The 27,657-nt window shown below is 36.9% G+C and overlaps 2 protein-coding genes across 3 annotated transcripts in view; both read right to left on the minus strand.

The window, feature by feature from the left end:
• Nucleotides 1-6,778, minus strand: part of LOC107591176 (ribonucleoprotein PTB-binding 2-like) — a 73,013-nt gene extending 66,235 nt beyond the window's left edge. The window contains exon 1 of one of the 2 annotated variants that reach the window (XM_016280247.1): nt 6,458-6,778. In XM_016280247.1, the coding sequence (XP_016135733.1) occupies nt 6,458-6,778 (321 nt within the window). The remainder of the gene's footprint in view (nt 1-6,457) is intronic. The other variant, XM_016280248.1, reaches the window with a different exon arrangement.
• A 5,389-nt stretch (nt 6,779-12,167) lies between these two features.
• Nucleotides 12,168-27,657, minus strand: part of LOC107591197 (VWFA and cache domain-containing protein 1-like) — a 63,452-nt gene continuing 47,962 nt past the window's right edge. The window contains exons 11-24 of the mRNA XM_016280278.1: nt 26,461-26,584; nt 26,239-26,356; nt 25,909-26,077; nt 24,147-24,289; nt 23,719-23,900; nt 23,332-23,442; nt 22,423-22,545; nt 20,517-20,616; nt 20,229-20,345; nt 19,812-19,972; nt 18,552-18,604; nt 18,105-18,182; nt 15,683-15,784; nt 12,168-12,677 (exon numbers count right to left, since the gene is read on the minus strand). Of these exons, the coding sequence (XP_016135764.1) occupies nt 12,430-12,677; nt 15,683-15,784; nt 18,105-18,182; nt 18,552-18,604; nt 19,812-19,972; nt 20,229-20,345; nt 20,517-20,616; nt 22,423-22,545; nt 23,332-23,442; nt 23,719-23,900; nt 24,147-24,289; nt 25,909-26,077; nt 26,239-26,356; nt 26,461-26,584 (1,829 nt within the window). The 3' untranslated portion in view covers nt 12,168-12,429. The remainder of the gene's footprint in view (nt 12,678-15,682; nt 15,785-18,104; nt 18,183-18,551; nt 18,605-19,811; nt 19,973-20,228; nt 20,346-20,516; nt 20,617-22,422; nt 22,546-23,331; nt 23,443-23,718; nt 23,901-24,146; nt 24,290-25,908; nt 26,078-26,238; nt 26,357-26,460; nt 26,585-27,657) is intronic.

The following is a 27,657-nucleotide window of genomic DNA, read 5'->3' on the forward strand; positions in this document are numbered from 1 at the left end:
TTTAACTGTTTGTACTAATGATTTCTGTTTTTATCTTCATTATTTTATTACAGGAATTATTGTTCATTAGTTACATATACAAGTAAACAACTTAAACTGATAATGAGCACATCTTCATGGTTTCTTAACATTTGCTTTAAGAAAATTGCATCCTATGTTTTCACTTTACTTAAAGTCATCAATGATTCATTTGTATAGGTTAGTAACTAGTAGTACTCAAAATAAGCATTTATATCAACACAGATGCAGTATAGGTCTTAATGAGTCTTTATAAATATGTTTATACAATTGTAATACTTATAAGTATAAATGGAGCTATAATTCATTATAAGCATGGTCTTCATAGAAAGTGTTACCATTCCTTTAAAAAATAACGCTTTAATAATGAATTATAATTATTACTAGTAGTACTATGATTACATTAAGTAACATATTTCTGTCAGTTTTTTCAAGTTAAATCAAACTTTTATTTTGACGGGTTGCTGTTAAGACCTTTTCTGTTTTTATATGATATGACGACAGTATTTCTCTAAAAAAAAAACGTTAAATGCTCATGAAGTGACTAGTTCTAGAGATTATATTATACCTATATATTGAGGCGGCAGAGGCTGAAAACACAGGCTTCAGTATGTGTGCCATTCATATAGACTCGCAGAACATGCAGGATTCATATTTAAATAGTATTTTTGTGGTTTAATATTCACAGACACTAGTCCATGTCACATATTGATTTAAGTGTACTGACCTACTTTTCATTTATCCATACAAATTTTGGCAAATTCTGTGACATTTCTGCGTTATACAGTAAATTCCGTTTTTAATAACTGGATTCCACGATTCCATCCATGTTTCCCGCATCATAGGGCCCTATTTAGGGTTAGGGTTAGTACCTAGTTATTACCCAGTTATTGCAATTGTTAAAATAAGTACATAGTATGTACACGCGGAACAGGAAATCTCAGGTTTCATTAAAAATATCTTCATTGGTGTTTCGAAGATAAACAAAATATATTTGGGTTTGGAACAACATAAGAGTAAATAATGTAAATGATGACAATTTTCATATGGGTGAAACTAACTCTTAATAATACTTTTATGGTTTTGTTTATTTTTCTGGAGACTGACAGATCCATGTTCATTGCATTTCACTGCATGGACAACAGTAGTTTGGATATTGTTCAAAACTTCTATTTTTGTGTTCCACAGAAGAAAAAATGCAATGAACCCTTTTCTCAGATTCTGATTACAAATTTCATTTTATATTTACATTAATTATATTCACATTATTTGCATTTTAGATTTACATTAGAAAATGTATGTACATTTATAACACTATACTTTGCCTTATATTACCTTTGCATCAAATTAGGAAAAACTAGTTAATGCTGCTGTGAGGGTGTTTCTAATACAGCAGCTGTGGGAGTGACGGTAAATTTGGCATCATTCTCTCTTCTGACTGCAGTTATCAATCTCTCTCTATTTTTTCCTCTTTTTGAAAGTCGTGAAAACACTATCAAGGAGTTTTTCTTTTGCTATTTGAGCAAATGGGAATGGAAAATAAATCAATAAATAAAAATAAATCAATAAAATAAATTAATAAAAAATAACTATATATATATACACATACATACACACACACACACACACACACACACACACACACACACACACATATACATATATACACAGTCTCCCATTGACCTCTATAGAAGTTCACCCAACTATGATGACTTCTGGTTCTAAAAAACCCGGATATGTGAAAAGGGTCCATACAGGTTTGGAACGATATGATTGTGAGTAAATGATGAAAGAATTAGACAGATGTGAGTATCTGAGGTAACTTAATAGTCATATCTGTCAAACTATAAACACATTCATCTCCTTCAATATGTATGAAAACCAAATAAAATTGAGCAGACAGCACTGACATGCATTCTAACCTGCTATATACAGTACATAAAATACTTTTTTTTTTCAACTTCACATTCTGTACAATCCTTTGCAGTAGACTGTCTAATTCATTTTCTTTGCCATTTCAAAGAGCAGTGCACTCCCTCCCTCTGCTTCTAATTAGAGTCAACAAGACACCTTTCACACAAGTCTGCCTCACTTATGGCTTTCTCTTAACACAGCACATTACACATGCATTGTAATGACCCATAAATGGCCAGAAAGCCTGAGTGAGCATCTAGATACTATTAGATATGAATCACACTGTCAGGACCAGCATCGGCCCGCTATGATTCAACTAAACATCTGAGACAGTTGAAGGCTAACAGTTTGGGAGGGGGGTTACTGCCCTTGATTAATGTCTCTGCGCCTGTTCACCAATGAAACACAGGTCATGCTGCATGTGACTTATTCAAATGCTTTACAGACTGTCTGTGTTAACAAGGGGATTTAAAACTAAAAGACGGAAGTTAAAACTAAATGAGAGAGAAATTTATCAGAGTGAGGGTATAAATATGCTCACTTGTTAATAATTTTGTACTGCTGAGAACCCAGACGCTTTGTCTCAAAGATAAGATGTGTAATGTTGTCTGAATGTGTTGTTGGCCTGTGACACTGATGAAAGCTGCTACCTACTATATATCACTACACAACACACAATTTTCACTACACTTTTTTTTTTACTTTTATTCTGCAATGTGCAGAAAATGCAAATTGTGCATTTGTCATTTTCCCTCTAGTGATCATCTTTCACTATGCTCCACGCCCTTGGTTACTGTTGCTAGGTAGGACTTTTCTACTAGCCTGGTTCTGGGCACTGTCAAACATGGATGGAAAACTAACAGGATTGTGTGCAATACCTCAGGAATTATGAAAAACATCTAGTTTATGTGTGCATTTAGTTCCAGTAATTATAATTAGTCACTGATTTCAAGTAGTATGTAATATTTCTACAGTATACTCACTATGGTACTGTACATTTCTTAGTTATTTTTCTACTATGACCTTGTAGAGAACTATGAATTAACATTAAGCTAGTAACATTTTTGTTATTTAAATATTGTACTACATTTCAGGATTTAAAACTATCAAAAAAACAGGAATTCACTGTGGAATTCCACATATAGGAGTTCCACAGGACTTACATTTTACATAAATATCCTAAATCACACATATATGACATAGGCATTAAATAACAATTAAAAAAATTAATAAATAAAACAAGCATGGGTATCCCTGCAGTATATCTACACCAGTATGCAGCATGTGTTAAATCAATTGCTTTTTTAATGGCAGCTCACACTGATGCTCACTGATTTAGGGATACAGTCTACAGATGACTTTCATTGGACTCTGGACAGACTGCTGTCTCACACTCCAACAGACAAATTAAGGGTTTGTGCACACAAGGTGGTCAGATATTCGGGTGAAACACACTAACACAGATGTAGAGCACGATATAGAGCTTGATTTGCTCTGTGGTGACCAGAGTCAATAGCCAAGGTGACACGAGGTTAAAAGCGCTATATAAATAAAGGTGACGAGGTCAGGACAGAACAGAGAGGAATCGAAACCAGATATAAACTAATCTTCAAAAGGAAGGGGACGGAAAACAATTTATTCTAGCTAGCAAGACTAGGTAAACAGTATGCAATGACCTCTAAGGCTACGTTCACACTGCAGGAAAATGCGGCCCAAATCTGATTTTTTTTGCTCACATGTGACTCAGATCTGTTTTTCTCATGACAGTATGAACAGCACAAACCACATGGAATCTGATCTTTTAAATTCCGATTTGTGCCACTTCCATATGTGGTACGAAATCCGATAAAGGTCAGACGTTTTGCAACGCGACCGCAGTGTGAACAGTCATATCGGAATTCATGCGACTTTTACGTCACTCAATATCAACATTCGTCACGATTCTGCGCTCATGGGAGTCACTTCAAAAAGATTTTACATACCCAAAGCTATCAAGACAGTTGCGAAAGGTAGAAAGTGGAAGTACTGTACAGTGACATGTCAGAACTCATAAGTATTGCTGTGACAACTCTATATACAAGCAAAACATGAGGGCTCGTATTATAAAAGATTCAAAACTCTGCTCTCTTCTGTCGCATCCTTGTCTTTATTTTTCATACTGCCTGCGCATAATTTCACTGTCTTCTGCGGCAGATCACACTATAAATTAATGCATAATCGCTTACTTTATGTCCTTCGTGTTTACGTCAGTATGACAGCGTGCTGCGCAAGTGTTGCCTAGTCCACAGTTTTCCCGTGGAATTGGGCTACTTTTTCATCGTTGCAGCAGGTTGTTTTTTTAACTCTGTGGGTTAAAGTGACCGCACTAACGCGATGTATAACCCCCAGAACACGATTGGGCTAGTTTTGGACTCGTTTTGAGAAGCAATTGGGCGGATTTTGTTGTGAAAACCTGGCAACCCCGATCGTATTGTTCTTTTCTCATGTGGGTCAGTTCAGCACCATGATATGTTCACACTGGAAATCTGATATTGGCCACATTTAAAACAACAATATGAACAGCTACGCAAAAAAAAATCAGAATTGAGCACTAAGGCTTTTTTTTATGTTTTTGAATCATTTTCTGAACCACATATATGTTTGCTGACCAAAAAGTTATAGAATAGAATATTAATATAACAGATCATTAATACAATATAATGATGATGCTTATATCGCCCACTACATCTGTAAGTGTGAATGTTGTGTTGTGTATTCAGAGAGAACACACACTTCCATACTCCACTGCTGAACATCTGCTACTGACACCCAAACCAACAGCAAACCTGTGGAAAAGTGGAGCTCAACAGTGAGGAGGGGATGAGATCACCCAAAATATGTTGTCACCTGACAAAGAGCCAATCAGAAGAGTTCATTTCTGACATTTCTCCTGCCCAAACCTGTGACCGACCTGCTCCTAAATTATTCAGTATAAGGAGCAGTGTGATTGTGTATGTATGAATGAGGAACACAGACAGAAAGAGAGACCGAGCTGCTTTGCCTGACACGTGTTCTCAGCGATAAGCCGCTACTCTGTGACCTGATCACAGCAGCGGTGTGCACCTGACACTCTTCTCCAAACTGTTACTCACTGTCGTGCTGTCTAAGGTTATAAGTGCCCGTAATACAACATGCAGTACAGGCTATCTGAAATAATATGTCAATAACAATTAAACATATTAACAGAATCAATCAAAACATATGCTACTGCATGAGATACTCACCACAACTTCATATGAAAGTGTGTGTTTTGTGCATTGTAGAAGTGCAAACGTACAGTGCAGTGTCTTCTGACAATTAGATATCCTTCTGGAGCCGTGGAAATATCACACCTCCCTCAAGGACCCAGGTATCCGACATGTTTACTGACATTAATAATGTGGAGGAAAACTCTGTAGGAAATGCCATGGGCAGCAGCCACCTCAGCTCGTTGAATATGAAAATCTCCCACTCAGAGTTCAGCTCGCCGTTGTGCTGTTCTCCCTGCCTGAACGCCCTCAGCCGGATCTCAGTCAGTCTGTCTGTCTTCATGAGCAAACATGCCTCTCCAGACAGCATCCAACCACAACCAGGCAAATGGATAAGAGCAGCCGAGTGAAGAAAACATTACGCAAACAAGCCGTGCGCTTAATTAAATACAATTAGAGTTATAATAAGGAAGGATTAACAAAGTATAACAAAACAAAAAATACAACTAATACAAAATAAAACCTATTTGGGTTTATTAAAATGAAACTCGTTGCGTTTTTTTAGTGAGTGTTAAAATATCACCAGGCAGCTCCACGGAACATATGTTAGGCTGCATATTGGTTAATGGACGAGTTTTGGAGTCGCATTAATGAGGCTGTGGGGGTACATAAGACGGAAAGGTTGATAAACGCTGACCTCGGCAGACAGAGACGGCGAGCGGCTCTGCTGTACAGACGGAGCGCGCGATGCGTTCAACCAAAGATGCCGTCGGGCTGTTATTTTACTGCATATTTTCCGCTTATTTGTTTTCGTTTAATTTCGGCGGTGTTTTACAATTGAAATATCGTGCTGTTTTAAAGCAGACAACGTTTTGAGTCGCGTGCAAACAGTTGTAACTTACAGGTTTTCCCGATGATGAACGTAAAAGGTGCAGCACTGATCTAAGGTCACTTAAATTGAACTGTTTACGTTCACTTAGGCGATACCCAATATCCGTATTTCAATAAATGTTTTAATTTAACTTTTTTGTAACTGATGTGCGTTTGCCATTTTATTTATTTTGGCTGAAAAACATATTCATCTTAGCGGTGGTGCGCTTAACTGTCTGTTTAACGTTATATACGTTACATGCAAACTCATGGAATAATAAAACTCGTTTATGTATCTTAACTAACAAACTAACAACCACACTTAAAATAATAAGAAAAGCTACTGAAAAGCCTTTTTGTCCCATGAACTAGTGAGCAGTGTAACTTTCACCTGTCAGGCTGCTGTATGTAAATCTCTCTAACGTTACCTGGTTGGTTGTATCCTGTGGCAGGTTCTTAATAAGGATCTTCCTCCTGTTGCTCAGCTCTCTGCGAGTTTTCTCCAGCCGTTTCTCGATCTCCTCGGGATCAAGTTCCGGTAGATCTCGGAGGATGGTGAGCCCCTCGGATGCTGCGTCCTCCTCCTGTCGGCTCGCGGGGCTGTCGGACTCCGGGTGAGGTGAATTGTCCCGCTTTATCGCGTGCACGCTCGGCGGCTGGATGGATGAAGCGGCCGCCATCTTGAAGCGCTCGGTGGAAAGTGAGTCGGAGAGCGGATAGGTGGCGTCTGTGCTTTGAGTCAAACGCATCGACGGCACTCTTGAAGTAAGTGTGGATGAGCCCCAGCACAGTACAACTGGCGACCTCCACCGATGGAAAACTAAACACATTCTGACTAATAGTCTCTTTTCCCTTTCTTAACAGGACAGTATAATATAATAATAATAATAACAACTCATATAAATTTACGAAAGCAACAATAAATAACAATAAAACAGCTAACAGTCTGTGATAATGTTAGTTCTAGTAAGCAGATCTTTTAAAAGTATTTATTAAAACATTAAGCAATATTTACGTAGGCTATATACGTAGTATTTGTTTATGCAAATAATTAAAAGTACAGGTAAGTGGTTTTCAGCAAAATTCGTTGTCAAAAAAAAGAAGAGAAAGGTCCATTTATTGTCAATAGCACAACGATTAGGCACTGTCACAAATACCTTTGTTCGGCAAATTTGTGCAGGCACAAGCTTCTTCAGTAGGAATCCACACGACTGGGAATTGTGTGTGAGGACGAAATATTTCCCCACGCCGATTTCACAACTGGTTCAGGTTGAACTGGTTCAAGTTGGTAACTCAATTCACCGCACTGAAGAATTGATGTATCGCTACTAAACTTCACAAAATTTCGATAATGCACTTTAAAGCACAGCTCACACAAAAGTCACTTTCAACACAAACAGCTTTATTTTGGTCAGCACTGCGAATCCGTGTGACAAACTTGAATATGAGCAAATCTGCATGGGAAACTTTTTCGCCCACACGCAAAACTCCAAGTCGAGTGAATTCATATGAATATGACTGGATTTCACCTGCAAGATTTTGCTGAGCAAATGTGACGGGAAAATAGTAAAAATAGCATTATCGATTTCCAAATCAGCGTTCCAACTTTTCACAATTCGTATAACACTTGCTTGTGTTTTCTGATCCAGACAGGCTGTTAGTCTGTTCAGTAGTGGCGATTTTTCAGTGACTTTCTGTTGTTACATCGTTACATCAGTAGGTGGCGACAAGTGACTGTTTATTGAATCATTCACTCAACCGGTTTGCTGATTAGTTAAAGGGGTCATATGATGCTGCTAAAAAGAACAGTATTTTGTGTAATGAAATGCGTTTATGCGGTTTAAAGTAAAAAAAAACTTTTTTTCCACATACTGTACATTATTGTTTCTCCTCTATGCCCCGCCTTTCTGAAACGTGTCTATTTTTACAAAGCTCATCGGTCTGAAAAAGCGAGGTGTGCTGTGATTGGCCAGCTATCCAGTGCGTTGTGATTGGCCGAATACCTCAAGCGTGTGACGGCAGTGAGCCGAGGCCGAGGGATAAAGTGAGGAACGGCCGGAGGGCTTGAGTGAGCAGAGGTGGTGGGCTTGAGAAAGGCGCGGCCGGCGATTTCGACGAAGGAGCGTCCGGAAGGACATGTGATGACCCTGGGCTGGACTCTGCTTTGTCCACGGTGAAAACCGATCCGGTGATCCCAAGCGTTACAATATCCCTGAATGAATGCTTTCAGTTTTAGCAGCTACACATCCCACATCAACAATATTTACAGATGATCACATTTGACTCTTTAAGAATGGGGATTGCACATTTTTTTGTTTTTGGATTTTGTTCCCGACAAGAATAATGTTAACAATCACATTAATAATAATAATAATATCATCATCATTATAATGTAGCGTAAGATTTTCTGTGCAATTTTGGAGGTGGCGGTTTATATGGAAAAAAAACCCCGAAAATGTAAAATATAGCAACGTAAACCATCACGGCAATGCTTTATAAATACGAATGTCAGTTAATTGCAGTGCTCAGATGAATGAATCCATCATTGCACACGGTTGATTTTCCACCATCACTACATGGGAAGTTCCAGATAGACCCTTACATATACCATATGCGTTCATTTGAATTACCTGAACATGAACTAAAGCGGTGATTCAGCGCGTCTCTGAGTGGGAGTGAGAGAAAAGACCGGAATATTTCAATGGCTCACAAAAGTAGCGCGTGGGCGCTCGATCGAGTGCTGGAGCGGGCAGAGCGCGCATGTAAAGGGGGGCGTGTGTTTATGTAAAGGGGTGATGGGAACCTTGAACTCCACTCCATCACAGGAGTCCTTACAATATCCCTGAATGAATGCTTTCAGTTTTAGCAGCTACACATCCCACATCAACAATATTTACAGATGATCACATTTGACTCTTTAAGAATGGGGATTGCTCATTTTTTTGTTTTTGGATTTTGTTCCCGACAAGAATAATGTTAACAATCACATTAATAATAATAATAATATCATCATCATTATAATGTAGCGTAAGATTTTCTGTGCAATTTTGGAGGTGGCGGTTTATATGGAAAAAAACCCCCGAAAATATAAAATATAGCAACGTAAACCATCACGGCAATGCTTTATAAATACGAAATATTGATTTTCCACCATCACTACATGGGAAGTTCCAGATAGACCCTTACATATACCATATGCGTTCATTTGAATTACCTGAACATGAACTAAAGCGGTGATTCAGCGCGTCTCTGAGTGGGAGTGAGAGAAAAGACCGGAATATTTCAATGGCTCACAAAAGTAGCGCGTGGGCGCTCGATCGAGTGCTGGAGCGGGCAGAGCGCGCATGTAAAGGGGGGCGTGTGTTTATGTAAAGGGGTGATGGGAACCTTGAACTCCTCACCGCGAGCAGCGCTGAGTGCGTAGTGTGCGCGGGCGGCGGTATCAGAGTCATTATGTGTATGTGTGTGTGTGTGTGTGTGTGTGTGTGTGTGTGTGTGTGTGTGTGTGTGTGTTGTCCCACTTAAGCATCGTGAAACCACTGGCAGTTCATTCATTTAAGCGTAACTGTCTTTTCGCAACTGATGCATGCATATGAACAGGTAAACACTGTAAACCCTGGAACAGAAGAACGAGAACATTCAATTAAACTGAACGATTTGCACATTTCACAGGATACGTTTGCCTTGCGGTAATGACAGAATGAGAGAAATTTGAGCAACTGGTTTTCTCTAAAGCTTCGACTAGCGATGTCAGATTCGTAAACGAATGATTCTTTCAAATCGAATACTTTTCAGTGAGTTAAACTGGTTCATAAAACGAGTCTAAACGAATCGCACTGAATCGGTCCGAATCAACCGGCTTCTTAATGAGCCGAGAACCAATGATGAGTTATGAGGATTTGACTTTGTTTTAATAAATTGCGTTTTTAATATAACGTCATTTTTCAGCCGTAGGCTAAAGTAAATAATATTGTTAAATATAAGTTCTAAATGATTTTGTTTTGCAGTGCAAATCATGGGAGAAAGAAACTGAACACATGAAATTACAATAAACACCCGAGGAATGGCTTATATAATCCTACCCCATAAATCCCAGTGTTTTGCTTCATTTAGGCTACACTGACAATCTATGCATTGATATTTTAAAAAATGAAAAGGAGTCACCACATCAACCTGAAAAATGTGAAATCTTATTTGCAGGATATACTTAAAAGAAATATACCATAGAGAAATAATGGCATGAGAGAAAGTCGTAATGTTGTTAACTGATTGACTACTAATATTTAGAAGACATCGACTGTCACACGGGGAAGGTCAAATTCGGGATATTTTCAAGTTACACACATACAGTTGGTTTGAAACTAACTCAAAACATTTTATTTTAGCTGAAAAGCCTTTAATAGACAGATTTCCCCTTACACCATATAATGGGCGAAATTCAACGTGTTTATTCAACTCGATCTTTTTACTTTGGCAATAGCATTGGAAATGTTCAGTGTCCAAGGCTTCAAGGCATGTGCCTTCACAGAAGTTAATTTATTCAGTATCCCCACCCAGAAAAATATTCACTGGAGTAAAGAGTGTGACAACTAGCCCACAATCCTCTTGGGGTGGGTGAATTATGAGCTGACTCGCAGATCTCTAAGTATTGAGAATGACTTGTTCTGTAAAACATTTTAATGCACAAAAATATTACATATTTTATATGATGTTAAATGCATGTATAAACACAAATACCAAATTCTGTGCAATTATCACTTATGTTGGAATCACAGCAGATCCCATATAATGACCAGACTGATCGCAGTCACAAAGTGGAACAATTGATCACATTCACCCTGCAATAGATCTGAATATCAACTTTAAAGTGTTATATGACCAAAATAAGAATGATAGCTGCAGAGGGACTGAACTTTAAGCACATAAAATATGATTCATAGATGTGATTCAGCAGTCTCTAAGGTATACTTGCTTAAAACTGTCACTGTAACAGATTGAGGCTGAAATTTCACAGGGACATGCCTGGACAGAACTAATGTACCAGACTTCTGTATCATAATGTGTGAAAAGTTGTTTTGCTCATGTGTTAGATCATTTAAGATCACGTGAATTTTGGGCATGATTTCTTATCACAGATAAATTAAAACCATAATCAAACTATTCATTAGCTTCCCCCCCCCACCCAAATTTCAATGTAATTTAAGAGCATATGCAGAAAAACTCAATAATCACTGACAAAATAAAACACTTCTGACGAAGATAAAAGGTTTGTAGTGTATGACACATTTATAGCTACTTTGTTCAACTTTAGATGTATATACACGGTATATCATTTCATTCTGAAAACAATAGACACAATCCCTCTAAAATCATAGGAGCACATTGTCTACATATCAGTAGACAAGCAGTTGAGTAAAAGTGCACATGGGTTTAGAAGGATCTGAAAAATATTATGGCATTCCATCAATACTGACTAATGACTTAAAAAAATGACAACATTATTGGAGACAATCCATCTGCGCCACCACACATCCACCACATTCACACACATTTATGTACACAAGCACCAACACAACACATGTTTCTCTCTCTCTCGTACACCAAATGTAAAATAATCGGGCAGACAGAAATACAACGAGAGCTTATACACACAGTGGCAGAACTGAGCATAGTCTCTCTCCCAGTCATCTTTAAAATATTTCAAATATCCCGCACTGGATTTGTGGCCCAGAACACCTTGGTCACATTGCGCAGTGTCTTGAGATTCACCATCATCTCACACCGTCAAAAAAAAAAAAACAGTGAGTGACAGCTCCTCAGAATACGCCACATTTTCACATCTCCTTGATGTGCAGCGCAGGCATTTGTGTCTATCGTTCCTTGAAATGTTTTGTTTACTCTCCCCACAAGAAATTCTCATGGCATGCGGATGACTCAAATGTGCCATGAATCGAATCCTTCAAGGCTGCTTCGCAGTCTAGTCGAGGAGAAAACCTGGGCCAGGTCCTAAAATGGGCTCTATAGGCCTAATAGAAAGCAGACAAATTCAGTCTGTCAGTTAATTTCCTTTTTTTCCACTCCTGTTAAATAAATAGTAGAAAAATAATCTTTTCATCTTCATTGTTTCTTGGGAAAAAAAAAAAACATAAGGAGCTTTGTATTGTATGCATCTGCCAAATGCACTCCTTAATGACCTCTACAGAGGTCAAATGTTCGCCCCCATGGTCGACATGCACACAACACCTCTGACCGCCATCAGCAGATGCCTAGGGAGAGTTGGGAGTTAAGGTTCTCTCCTTGGTTTTGGAGGATGCAGGGCCTGAATGGAGGAGGTGGCTGAAGTTAGAAGTGGCATCAAAGGCAGGGTTGGCGGTTGGTTTGGGGTCAGGGGTGGGCAGGATCAGCACTCGGCATCCACACTGTGCACGGTGACGGCAGCCTGGAGATGATGCGTGTGCAAGTGCAGGGGGTGGTGTGTGTGGGGGTGCCGATAGGGGTGGAACTTGTGGCTGAGAAGAGCAGCTGTCTGTGGAGGTGTGTCCAGGTCGAGGTCCTCGTCATGATTGCCCACATCAACGCCCGCAGACAGAGGATCATTGTTGCAGGGCGGGTTCTCGCTGTCCTCCTGAGGGCTCATGGTGCTGTAACCTACATATAAATAGACAAGGAATCCCAATCAATATTTTCGGAATTTATCATTTAATTTAATTATACAGTATAAATTAACTGTGAATCTTAAATGTTCTACGAGTGTATCTAACAGCTTTTTGTATCTCTAAAACAACAGCTGAAGAGAAATTTTAAACTGAGAATGGAAATTTGAACCTAGTTATATCTCTGTCATTTTGTAATAATCGCTTATGGAAACTAGTTACAAACATGATAATTTAAGTTGATCATTAAACTAATCATCCTAATGAATCCTAATCCATTCTAATCTCACACTCCTCACATAAAACCCAAAGATATTAAAGGAACATATTAATCTCATTTTGTACTTATCTGACAAACTCGTGATAGCATAATGTGACATGACGCTAAGCAGTAAGAGCAGTTTTGAATTGCAATAAAACTATTTGACCATTTCTAAAGAAAATATATTGTGTGGGGGAAAAAAGTACATTTTATATATATATATATATACAGTGGGTACGGAAAGTATTCAGACCCCCTTAAATTTTTCACTCTTTGTTATATTGCAGCCATTTGCTAAAATCATTTAAGTTCATTTTTTTCCCTCATTAATGTACACACAGCACCCCATATTGACAGAAAAACACAGAATTGTTGACATTTTTGCAGATTTATTAAAAAAACGAGTGTATCTAACAGTTTTTTGTATCTCTAAAACAACAGCTGAAGAGAAATTTTAAACTGAGAATGGAAATTTGAACCTAGCTATATCTCTGTCATTTTGTAATAATCGCTTATGGAAACTAGTTACAAACATGATAATTTAAATTGCTCATTAAACTAATCATCCTAATGAATCCTAATCCATTCTAATCTCACACTCCTCACATAAAACCCAAAGATATTAAAGGAACATATTAATCTCATTTTGTACTTATCTGAAACACACACACATATATATATATATACAGTATATTCAAAATATAGTAAAAACAGTTTAAAAATGTAGCATAACTGTTTTTATTTTAATACATTTTAAAATGTAATTTATTCCTATGATAGAAAAGCTGAATTTTCAGCAACCATTACTCAATTATTCAGTGTTAAATGTTCCTTCAGAAATCATTCTAATATGCTGCTTTAGTATTCAAGAAAGATTTTTATATCACAGTTGAAAAAAAAAATCTAAATTCATAAAGTCTTTACTCTCAGTTTAGATCAATTTACTGCATCCTTGCCAAATAAAGTATTCATTTAAGAAAAAAATCTTACTGCACACAAACTTTTTAACAGCAGTGTACAGAATCCTAATAAAAACATAATATGTAAATATATTGAAAATAATACAGATCAGGGATACAAATAAAAATGTTATAATCAGTGCAATGCAAAATTATAATTAAAAAAACAGCTATTTGTTATAAATGTATTCATATAGTAGCAGTAATGATTATAATAATTATGAAGTTGTGGTGCAGAGGAATGGCAATAGTGCAAAGTAGTGTTCATATTATCAGTTTGTCTCATTGCAACAGTTCTGGATTGGGGAACAATGCCTTGACACCTACTTCCAACTACACCTATTATACAGTTTTAAACATACAGACTTTATATTGAGTCTACATAGAATATTTCTACTTTCAAAACTGGATGCCTCAACCTGAAAAGAAAAAAAAAGTGATTTAAAAATTTCGTTAAATGTTGATGAGTTATCATCTGAAACATACACCTTCCTTTATACATAAATTTGAGCTTAAAATCTTGTTGAAAGAAGAAGCTGATGTCAATGTTATTGTTATCTACCCAAATCTATTTTCCCGTCAAACTGCTGATGTTCCTGTTTAGACAACAATACAAAAGACACATGAAGTAGCTGAAGTGAATAATAGATTAGACAGTTGCTAACAACTAAACTTGTACAGTGGGAGAGGAGCTCACAATGCATACAAAAAAACAAACAGTTGGAAACTTAACATAATAACAGTCACAGCACATTCTGAATTAAATTAAGGCCCAATACAGAGAGCACAAAAAAGGTCTTGTCCTGCTGTCAGATGGCCAAACGTTCAGCCACATGTGACATCTGAAATGGGGTCTGAGGTGAAAAGAAAGGTCAAAAACCTCTTATGATCCTGACTTTGATCAATGTTTGCATGAGCCATCTCAGAACAGATCTGGAATCAGCTTTGAAACTCTTCAGTGAGAATGAAAGAGCTGGGATACCAATTCTGGATCAGGATCTATCCCTAAACATATCAAAGAGCCAAGCAATCAAACAAGTACTAAAAAGCATCCCAGTTCCTGGCAGAAAACACATTTCTGTTTAGAGAAATTTAAACCTCGATCTGAAGCGAATACTCCTATATCTACGTTGCTCCTGGCGAAAAATCTCTGTGTTGGTGGAGCGGTAATGAGTCAGAGCGCACAGGAAAAGGTTTCGGTGCTGTTCTCCTGCATACACACGCTCAAAAGCCAAATCGATATTGCTTTAAAACGACCCCTTAAGCTGGATGACTGAGCAGCCAGTGGGAGGCGAACTTTAACCCTGCCAAATAAAAATACAGGGAATAAACTTTTTGTACTTGGTCTTTGCCACCTCTAACTGTTCTCGCATCTCTCAATCTACCCACTTTGCTGGCTTTCTTCCTCCAGGTCTTTTGCACTTTTGTCATTGCACCTCTCCTTGTGGAATAGGGCTGCCCTTTCTCCTCTTGCTGGTTACACAATGATCTCCAGAAAGCCTCGTCCCTGAGGGGCGGCAGATTTAGCATGCACTGAAGACTCCATGTAACCCAAGACTGGAGCCGCCAATGAAATAGAGGCCGAACACAAGCATACACTGAACACCCTGGCTTTGCTTTATTTCAATAATAAAACTCTCACTATATTCTTAGGTGAGAAATTTGATGGTCACGCCTTTGAATTTTTCTTTGACCCTTATTTCAAAAGGATCTTTTCAGACTTACTAATATCGTTTTTCCTTTAGACTTTAAAGAAGGAGTGCACATACACGCTCTTACCATGGTCACTTTCGGTCCCTGACCGCCCCCAGTATCTCCGTCGTCGTTCTGGACTGTGTGTGCGCCTCTCAATAACAGCAGCAATGAATCGAGTGTTACTAACTGCAGAGAGAGAGAGAGAAACAGAGCCAAATGGTCATATAACAATAAAACACTTGGGTCTCCAGCTGGCCAGCATAGTGTACGAGTACAGCAAATTTAAAAGGCAATAACATACTTGTAGATACTTCTCATATAAAAGGTTACACTGGAGATGAACTCAGTAAACAATGAGGAAAAATACAAAAAGATGTCTTACAAAAGATTTTCAAAAATGTGTGTATATATGTATGTTAATTGCATAACTTCCTGGGACCCAGGCATTTACTTCTGTCCTCTATAGAAGACATTATATTTTAGCAGTTTTCTGAGACCATACATGCCACATTTTGGACTCTGGATGTCCTGTACAGAGCACATTCAGGGATTTTCAGAGATAACAATTGTTTGGAGGTTTGATCATTAACACATCCTCCCCCTGGTCTTTAAAAATGTCTGATATTGACCGAATGATCAAATTTAGCACTCTCATGGAAATATGACAATATTTTGCAACTATCATTTAAATCTGACTAATTTTCAAAGTGTTTGCCATGAACGAACATCTCAGGACAACTTTAGTGGGGTTTCAAAGCAGAATATGACATGCATCAGTTTCATACATGTCCACTGTAGTGGACACCAGGATATACTTATCAGGCATTTTAGGGAGACATAATAAGTGAATAGGGAAAGAAATTGTATATCAATAGCTCTATGAAATATGAGATGTTATGCGAAAAGTTTATTACTCTCATTATTATGCTTCTTTTTTTTCATTGCACGTTGCCCAAAGATCACATTAATATGCAAATTAAAGACAATTAATAGATACATTGATTATAATAGGAAACACAATTTTTGGCCATGTTTATGCACATATTGTGTAAACTATAAATCATCAAAATCATTCTCTAATATCTTTCATACCATAGTTGAGAATCTTTGTAACATAAATATTGTAGTAAAATATAAATATCGTCTAAATATCTTTTACCAACAAAAAACAAAAACATTGTTCTGGTAATACATAAGGAATATCATATCATATCATATACAGTGGATACGGAAAGTATTCAGACCCCCTTAAATGTTTCACTCTTTGTTATATTGCAGCCATTTGCTAAAATCATTTAAGTTATTTTTTTTTCCTCATTAATGTACACACAGCACCCCATATTGACAGAAAAACACAGAATTGTTGAAATTTTTTTGCAAAATCTTTGTTAATTTATACATATTTTGATGTATTTTTACATTTACAGTTGTATAAATTAATATTAATGTATACTGAACAAACATGGTTTAACATTGAAAAATAATTAATTTATAAAATGAACAACTGCTATAAAATGTTGTTTATTGTTTGTTCAAGATCTCTGTATGGAATGGAACCATATTTTAATAATTTAAATTATAAGTCTCTGAGTCAGAGGTCAGCAAACTGTTACCAAACAATTTTAGATTTTGCCTTCGAGAAAACTTTTTGGATCCTGTTTAAGGGTTGCATTCGAGCTTCAATTAATAGAAATATTTTGGGTTCAGTTACCAAAGTTGAGCTCAAACAGCACCATTTTTGGCATAAGATTGATTACAACAGCAAATTATTTTTCTTGTACCCAAGTTCATAAAATTAAAATAAATGCAGTAACTGTTATGCACTTACAATGGTAGTCAATTGGACAAGCGACCATTGTAAGTACATTTCTGAATGTTTTGTCTGTTTTTAAAAACGGAGTCGATAGTAGGAGTACAGTATTTACATTTTTCCACATTTCCAATTCTTTGCTCTGCACTGATAATCAGTATTATATACATACTGACTGTTATTCATTTAGATTTCTTACAGTTATGCATGATGTTTCATAAAGTATGTTTCTTACAGTTATGCATAGCACAAAATCTAATTAAAACAACTTTGTGATGTAAATCAGATGCTTCTGATTATAAAATGTACAACGGAACAAGAATGCCGATCAGGAACACATTATCATATTGTCACTAAAGATGAGACCAATTACGACATCAGACTAACCCACATGGCTGTTTGAAGCAATTATCACACAAGAATGACACAGTACCATTGTGAGCATGAATGCTCGCTTTTTACTCTAGGTAGGAGAATAAAACAGCAAACCGTACACAAAGAATTCACGGATTATCACCCATTTGGTGTCTGATGCACTAAATCAGTGAAAAACAGCATTAATGGTACAAAGTATAATACTGCAGATTTTATGTGCAAAAAAACCCTCAGTGTAATTACTAATGCTGAAATGGGCATTAAAGGTTTTCTGTGTTAATTAGTGTGAAGCTGTGCCAGGCAGGCAGGCGGGTATCTTACTTATTCCTCTGTCTTCGTGACTGTCTTCATCTCTGTCATCTCGCTCGTTGTCCAAGTTGGACATCCTGACAGACATCTCTGATGAAAGAGAGAGACAGAAAGACAGGCATAAGAGAAGATTAGAAAGATGGAGCAACACTGAACAGATTTGATGTAATATGTCTTTGTCTTCTCCTTTGGTCCTAAGTCTTTCTCATAAAAAAAGAAGGCAGACATCAAATCTCTTCAAATCAATTTTTGCTCACGAATGCCCATCAGACATTAAAAAAACTGAAGAAAGCCAATTCAAGGGAATATAGCATTCAAATCTATTCATTTCTAGAATGCAGATTCTGCAAGTCTATTCATTTCTAGAATGCAGATTCTGCAGATGTAACTACAAAACAGAAAACCGCAGCACTTCTCACAGACTGATTCAGACAGATTTATATTGCATGCAAGCTATGCTTCCAAGTCGTGCATATATAGAGGTTGAATTTAGCTTAGACATGAGGGAGCAACTGCAAGGGAAGAGAGAATTCAGCTCTTTAAATTACTTTTATATCCTTCTAAGGTCCTTTTAGCGGTCAACTGTGCTTTAGTATCTCATTAGCAAGGAGTAGCACACTTTAAATGTGCACTCAATAATTTTTCCCTCATTAAAGTGACTTTTACTTGCTCTTCCTCTGAAACAACTTTCCTTTTCAGGTTGACGTCACCAGACTCTTTGTCAGAGATCACTTGGGCTGCTTGATTATGGCAAAATTCATAATCACAATTATTTTGGTCAAGATTGTTATCACAATTAACTCAATTTGATATCACACACCTTCAGAGTGTGTTTTTTTCATGATAGAGCTATAGTTATTAAGTATATTTGCTGGAAATAAGGCTGCTATGATATCAAAATTTAGATACCAATGAAATTTCACAATTCTTGATATCAATTTTTGATAAACATACACACATACATATATATATATATATATATATAAACACTGAAACAGTGTGGAAATGTTATATGCAATACAAAATTTTTACATTTATAATTTAAATAATAGAACTATTATTTTTGAGTGTACTTTATATATTTTATTTGCATAATTGATCATTTATACCAGGGATCCTCAAATCTGGCCCACGAGATTCACTTTCCTGCAGAGTTTAGCTTTAACCCTAATCAAACACACCTGAGCATGCTAATCAGTGTCTTCAGGATCATTGGAAAATCACAGGTAGGTGAGTTTGATCAGGGTTGGAGCTAAACTCTGCAGCGCATTGGCCTTCTAGGTTAAGCCAGGATTAGGCCATAGTTTAATTAGGACATTTAAGTATCTTTTATAAACGTGCCTTAGAAAATAACATTACATCTTGAGACAAAACAATGGCACTGACATATTTTAAGAGATGTCAGTGCAAGTTTCTTTCAGGTAAAAGCCCAGACACACATTTTAATCTTGGACTAAGCCTTGTCTGTGAAACCGGGTGAAAATATTTTAAAATAGAAAAAGAAAAAAAAAAGTATAGTAAAAAATAATTCACAATACTACTGTTTTTTTTTTATATTTAAATAAATAAATAAATAAGACATTTAAAGACCTTACCAACCCCTAACTTTTGAACAGTTGTGTAAATAATTTAATATAGCTATGCCTTAATATTTACATAAATGAATAGACCGCGAATACAGAATGTTATTAGAAGAGTTGTGCAGAGAGTACACATTACCTGTGGCAGTTAAGACAGAGACGATCCACAGTACTGCAAGCACAGAAGGCCAGTGAATCACAGGTCTCATTCACAATACCAGCAAACGCATTGGTTCCTGGGATACGAGTGAGCCGGTACTTTGAGCAGTGACTGCCATGCACAAGGTTTGTCAGATCACCCTGAAAAATGACAAAGACACAGTTAGCCATAAACCATCATTTGATTTCATAACAGTCTTTCCACAACAGCTGGTTATACTAGAAAGCACATCTGCTATTACCACTATTTAAATAAACTCCACTAGGTGGCATCCTAACATCATTAATACATGATGCTGACTAACCTTGCATGGTAAAAAAAAAAAAGCAGGATTATCACTTCAAACAGAATTCACAGTTGTCTGATATGAACTAATTCATATGAGACTCCACTCACCACAATGCTGGTGTTGAACTTGTAGAAGCGCTGCACAGTACGATCACTGAAACTATTACACAGGTTCTTCTTCACAAAGTTGGGATGGTTGAGAATGTCATTGGCCACTAGAGGCTCCTAAAGTCAAGCAAAACAGGAGAAAACGATGAACTCAATAAGTTTGTTTTTCAGTTTCATTACCAATCTTTTAATATAACATGGCTAAAGAATATAAGCACGCCCCTTTTTTCTAAGGACAAAAGCATAAAAATGCCTAGTTTCTTGTTCAAGAGCGGTAAAGTTCCTTACCTTATGAGTAATATGTTGCTGTTCTGCTGGAGCGTGGCCCTTCGGGTCAATCAGAGTCGGATGGGCCACCAGATAGCCTCTGTCCTCCATGATAAAACACCTACACATACATAAAGACCAAGACCATCAGGATCAAGCACTCTGAGCCTGTACAAAGATCCAAAATGACATTTAGAGGGGAAAGGTGGAAGCAAACAGTAGATGGCTTCCTGTATGTTCACAGGGTACCATCTGCAGTTCAGAACAGTTCAGGTTATTGTGTGGCACACTGAAGCATTCCACGTCACTAATCCTGTTTAATGACCATAGCACTGCAAACTCAAAGAACACTGAGGCCTCCACAGCACAGACAGATAAAGAGACAGAGAGAGCGTGAAGAGGGACAAAGAAAGAGACAAACTGGTAGAAATAAAGTTAAGAAGAAAGAAAAAGAGAGGAATGACAGGGAAGGGTAAAAGAGAGACAGAAAAGAAGGGAGTGAGGGAAAAATGGGGGCACTGGCACCTAACATAACAGGATGTCTCTGGAATGCAGCCCTAATCAGCTTATCTCCCTTTGTGTCTTTCAGTCAGTCCTGAAAATCGTTTATAGATTGCATCAGTAGGGTTTATTTGTGCTGCTTGCAAAGGCAAGCATTACTACTGCTTATTATTAAGGATGTTGTGCTACAGACATGCATGATACAGCAAATTGCATGGCTTATTGAGGAGAAGTGTGCTATTACTATTCTAAACAAAGTTACAAATTTCACACTAGGGCCTTAGTGACTACTAGTTACTGGACTATTTAGTGACTACAAATTTAGATTTCTATTTATATATGATACAAAAATAAGCATGAAAATCCATTATACTTGTTAAAGTCTAAATCAGTGGCTATCTACCTTTTTGATTGCAAGACTCCAACTGTCCCCAACAGTACTTCATTTACAAAAATTAGGTGTAAAAAAGTTACTAAATTATAATTACAATAATAAAAATAAATGAAAAAAAATTACATTGTGTAATTCCAAAAGTTTTATTTATTTTGTAAGTATTTTTGTTGATTTTTAGTCGTTTTATATTCAGGAACAGCATCTAAAATTAGAAGGGGAAATAAATATTAATGGAACAAACTGGAAAATTTGTTTTCATTTATATTTTTTGTTAAACCTTGGCATGAACGCACACTGTGCTTAAAAGCTTAAGTTGTTGTTTATGTTGTAGCATCATCAGAAGTTGTTTATCATGATGTAATCCTTCTGCCATTTTTTTCCAACCATTCTTCCTGGTCAGAGGTTCCCATAAATATATGTTTACACACAGTTTAATGGTGTTGTGCTCAAATATTTTAGTAGTGTATAAAATTTTAACTTTGTGCTCATTTACTCTACATGGCTAAAAAATAAAATTAGGCTTGTGACTTCAGCTTAAGCTGGTTCTCTGAATATCATAAGCAACCACCTAGTGATTAGAAAATCTTGACAACTGCAACAACACCCTAGTATCATTGCAGTGACTTTTGCAGAGGCAAGCGCCACTCAATTTTAATTAATTTTTTGAAAAATTAATAAATAAATCAAATAAGTTTTCCAGTTTTTATACTTTTCCCTTCTCATCTCTCCTCTCTCTCTACGTCCAGCCCTCCCTCACTGTTTCTTGATCCCCACCTCAGATCGTTCTCATTCTATCTCCTATCCTAAAAGAGGGAGCTTAGAAGCATGCAGAGAAGACTAAGTGAATGCCTCTTTTCCAACAGAAGCAAATCTGATTAGTTTCATTTGAAAGAGCTTTAAAGAGCCTCTGTGGGGCATCGATAGCTTCAGGCACTATGCTGGACACCACAGCCGGCACACTGGGGTCTTGGCAAACACTAGAGAGTTTGAGAAGAAATGAGATGGGGGTTGTGTTTGGTGGGAAGACCTTACCGGATTTTGTTGCCCTTGTCCTGGTTGCAGATGGGCAGAAGATCCAACAGAACTTTGTAGAAGTAGCGCAGAGTGAAGTCTATGCCCATAACCGCTACTGTGTAACCGGAGGCCTTTTGGGAACTGGGAAAGGAGGCAGATAAGTGTGTTGAACAATATGAAGAATGAGGAGATCTACAATGTGATGGGTCACCGCAATGGAGCTTTAGATCAGATCGCACACTCCATAGTCACATTTCCTCCTCTTAAGAGAGAACTGATTGGAAAACGTGGAGGGCAAACACTCTTTATCTACACCAGACATTTTGGAACACTGCCAGTTTCAAACAGCTTTCTCATACTATATAGTAAGGTGCTTTTTATTCATTTTAGGAGCTTGACAGTATAAAGCATTGGCCATTTCATCAGAGAAAAGAAAAGATCTTGAGAGTGAGTAATATTTTCATGTTATGGTTGACCTATTTATTTAATACGCTATATTTAAGTTATTTATGTTATCGTTTTTAAAGACTGATCCATGCAAGCATAAAAAACTGTGTCTGACTGAGCAAAAATAAATTAATATCCACACTATAAAAGCTTTAACGCATAGCAAATGATGTGTCTAAACCAGCTTTTTGACTCCCGTGTCTCCACTATTCTTACATAATTATGACAAAACTGCTTGTTTGAAATATTTTCTTATTAACAGAAACAGGGAGTATACAGATACATATACAGATATATATATATAAAATTAATTAACCACAATACATTTTGTGATTCCACATTTTCATTAAGTGTTAGAACATTTCTAATATATTAATAATAATGTATTACTTAAATTAATTATCCTGTGGAAGCTTGCTGAGGCCCCCTGGTTGAGATCCAGTAGGTTTGAATTTGAAATGTGACCCTTAAACAACTGACCTAGAGGCGTGGATGGTGTGGCTAATGGTGACCACATAACCCGCCCCACCAACATCCAGGTAGGGTCCAGTAAAAGTGATGAGACCAGGATTGGCTACAGCATGTAGGTACCTAAAAGACAAAAGGATCACTAATTAGACTACATTTTAAACAAAAATGTACAAATTGATCAAAGCTTGTTTTGTTTTTTTCCCATACAATCTTAAAAACAACATTTATTAAAAAAAACGTTCTTTCTTTCTTTGCAGTGTGTGCGGCTGCATATGGACACAAAATACCTTCTTGGGAATCTGGCAGTTTGCTAAGCTTAGTTAACAGACTGTGGGATCTGTTGTCCAGTGTCCCACTAGGAGTTTGAAGACCTCCGTCCTGAGGCTCAAATCTTACCATTGCCTCCTGTTGGGATCGAAGGCTTTGTCCATGAGCGAACCGGGGTAAATCCGCAGCACCCCATTGGGCGTTGCTATGTAACGCCTCACAATGTAGCAGTTGAGGCTGCTCATCTCCATAAGACTCATCCATTCATCTGTCACGTGACTGGTGGCCATCACCTCATTTCTCACAGAAGACTGGAAGACCAAAGTAGGGGGGTGTTAAAGAATTCTACTAAGCAGAGAATCATAAAGACTGGTGCACAGCATTTCCCTAATGAAAAAGAAGAATTAAAGAGGACAGGAAGACTGCCAACTAACAACTGCCAGTTAGGACTGAGAAACCATCCATGTGACCACTAACTGTGAAAGATTGAGCCATTCCCAGGTTGGCTATGAGACATGTGTTGCTGAGATGTGCAGTAAGTGTGTGTTTGTGTGTACCTTCAGGCCTGGGTTGGCTATGAGCCGGGTGTTGTCACTCAGGTAAGCCGTGTAGTGCTCCACCATGCGCTTGGTCTCTGGCTGACTCAAGTGCTCATATGGAGAGGAGAAACTACCAGCAGACAACATCACTGTGGGACTCTCTGTGAAAAAAAGAGAGATGAATCAGTTTAATTATATTTAATTCAGTTTAATTCTGCTTAATTATATTAGCCCCTAACCATTATCAATTATCCCTTAGTAACAGTAACTTACAAAAAAGGTTCACTGTTCAAAGATTATTTATTTAGGAAAGAAATTAATGTTTATTCAGCAAGGACACATTAAATTGATCCAAAGTGACAGTAAAGACTAATAAAATAAATAAATTATATTCTTTTGAACTTTCTATTTATCAAAGAACCATGAAAAAATAAACACAATCATTTTCAACATTTAGAATAGATAAGAAATATTACTTAAGCGCCAAATCAGCATATTAAAATGATCATGTAACACTGAAGACTGGAGTTATGGAAATTCTGCGGAAAATTCAGCTTGCCAAAGGAATAAATTACATTAAATACATTAAAATAATATTATAATAATATTTAACAATATTACTGTATTTTTGATTAAATAATCACAGCCATGGTGAGCATAACAGACTTCTTTCAAAAAAACAAAACAAAAAAAAAACATTAGTAATATACAGTGTATATACTGTGTGTATATATATATATATATATATATATATATATATATATATATATATATATATATATATGTAGAAAAACCTTTAACATTCAGGGAACCCCTCCATTGCCCAAAAGGTTCTACTGGAGTATATACTGGAGAAAGGTTCTTTAGAATTTAAAACTGTTCACTAAAAGGTTTTTTGGGGAACCAAAAATGATTCTTCTATGGCAATGCACAAAACACCCTTTTGGAACCATTATTTTTAAGAGTGTATATGAAGAGTTCAGATGCAAAAACCATCAAAGTGCCATCTGAAATTTTCATCTAAAATGAGCATTTTTATCAGGTTCCTATGTTTAGGTTCAGTAATTTGACTCTAATGGCAATGTACCGTACAGGTCCTTTTCTATGTAATTAAAGTGAAATAACTGAACAAATATAGGAGCCTGATAAAAATGCCCATTTTAGAAGAAAATTTCAGATAGCACTTTTGCATCTGAACTCTTCATATGTGTGTGTGTGTGTGTGTGTGCCTATACATACACTTTTTTTATGCATCGTCTATATAAAAAAATAGTGCTACTATGTCTTGTCAGGGTGAGAATTTAAAAATGATTTACAGAAAATGTTATAAAATTATGCAATATCAATGGCAATGTTCTGATTGGCCACTGCTTTCAACAGAGATGCCTGTGATTGGCTAGAATACTCAACGCTGCAAAAACGTTGTAAATAGATACTTTTGGTTTTGTAATACAAAACCAGAGCGCGCACAAATAAAAACACACAGGAGCATTCGAAAGCGGTTGACTTCGAGCAGGTACAGATTTGAGTTGGTACACTGGTACAGTAAAACATTTATTTGGGCTTTGTTAGTAAAAATTCACTTGTTGAGCAAGAATGCAAAAAACCTTTTGATATTTGATTTATGAAAAAATAAATATCTTTAAAAAATCTCTCACTCCATTTTCAGAGAAACATGAGCTCTGCATGGTAAATCCTAACAACATACAAGAATAGCATGTACTTTTTTTTCTTTTTTTACAAGATGTAAAGATTATATTAATGTTTCGTCTGAGCTTACCGACTGTAGCGAGCTGTTTAAAGTGGAGGCAGGAGCTGGGCTGCCCCAGCAGATCCAGGCGGTGGTACAGGAGTTTGCTGCTAGGGGCCGTGTTCATATTTTTCAGTTGCTTCACCGGGATCTCCGGCTGAACGTAAACTATACACAAGATAAACGAAGTGTCCTGAACCTGCAAAACAGAGATCAAGATAAGTAAAATGAGTAAAAATACAAAAAAAAGAATAAATAAAATAACAGACAGACAGACATAGAATGGTGACTCTACACAGTCTGGTTTTCCCTCAGTCTGCACTAAACCAATGCTTGTTCCACTGTGGAGGAATAGCTTACCAATTTCCAAGCGTAGCTGACATTGTAGGCATCTCGACTGGGATCACGTAGGCGATTCATGTGCCAAGACAGAGAGGAGTTGACAGGCACAGCAATGACCTGGCTACCCAGAGGCAGACTAACAAGAAACACACAACATGAGCTTAGCAATCATGTGAGTAACACAGTAAACTCTAGCAACTGCAGATACCCAGGTCTTTTTGGCATCCCATACACCCTCACCTGAGGATATTTTGACGCACAGCAGCAAACCCTGGGATGTTCTCATAGTGGATGATGTCTGTATGGAGGGGAGCTTCTGTCATCAGGTAAGGACGGGTGAGTGACGGATGCATGAGCGTGTAGCCTGAAAGATATTCAAACATTAAATTAAATTAAATTAAAAAATGAAAAAACTAATAAACTTAAACTTTAAATTAAACAAAGTTTTTTTGTGTGTGTGTGTGGGGGGAAAAAACATGACCATTTTCCTTCATTTCTCTGACCATTAGAATTTACTAAATGACTATTAAATAATTATTTATTTGTAGTATTAAAACAACTAAAAACAGATCCAAAACTAAAAGCTAAAACTTTATAAATACTACTTATACACATTTTAAAAATAAAGAAATTAAATAAAAATGACAAATGCGTACAACAAAATTTCAAAACTTAACATTTAAATTATTTACTTAAAGAACTGAATTAGAAACTTCAGTTACCAGTCAAGATTTTCAACTACTAGGTTAAACGCAAAAACTGTGGCCTGCACAACACAGGGAGAGACTTCCTTTTAAAAAGAACTGAGAGGCAGTTCTATCACGACTCGTTACTGAACAGCTGGAGACAGCAGGTGCCACTTCATTATCCCAGTCATTAGGATAGACTGTATACTCTAAGGAACAGATAATCACCCTCATTTTATTACATATGTAATACAACACACCCTTTTAGTGCAAAGCGGCAATTTCTAGTGGGCTTATCAAATTGTTTTAATATGTACTAAGTGGAGGTTAACAGCGTTGTGAATTCAGAGAAACGTCACCCTGCTGGGGGAAATCATGGAAAAACGAATAGATGTTATTTAGAGCAGAATGAGGTAAGAATCAAAATAAGGCCAACAAAGCTTAATTTCATTCTTTGGTGGACAATATTTGCACAAGAAGACAGTGCTTTTACTGCTCCTTTTCAAGGAAAAACTAATTTTAAGTCATTTCTCCCTAAAAAGTTCAAATCCAAAGACTTCTGCAGTTCCCACTTCAAGAAACTGGCACGATGTCAGCCATGGATCTGGCTCTGAGCCATCCAATGTGGGACAGCTGAGGTAAATGGTTAATGGCCTTCAGTGCAGTGTTTTGAGTCATTTATGGTGAAGTTAGAAAGTCAAGTTAAAGTGAGGCAAACAGAGAAATATATGAAACAAGTTTGGCTCATTTT

The sequence above is a fragment of the Sinocyclocheilus grahami genome, unplaced genomic scaffold, assembly GCF_001515645.1.
Source record: "Sinocyclocheilus grahami isolate Dianchi unplaced genomic scaffold, SAMN03320097.WGS_v1.1 scaffold138.1, whole genome shotgun sequence".
Classification (NCBI taxonomy): domain Eukaryota; kingdom Metazoa; phylum Chordata; class Actinopteri; order Cypriniformes; family Cyprinidae; genus Sinocyclocheilus; species Sinocyclocheilus grahami.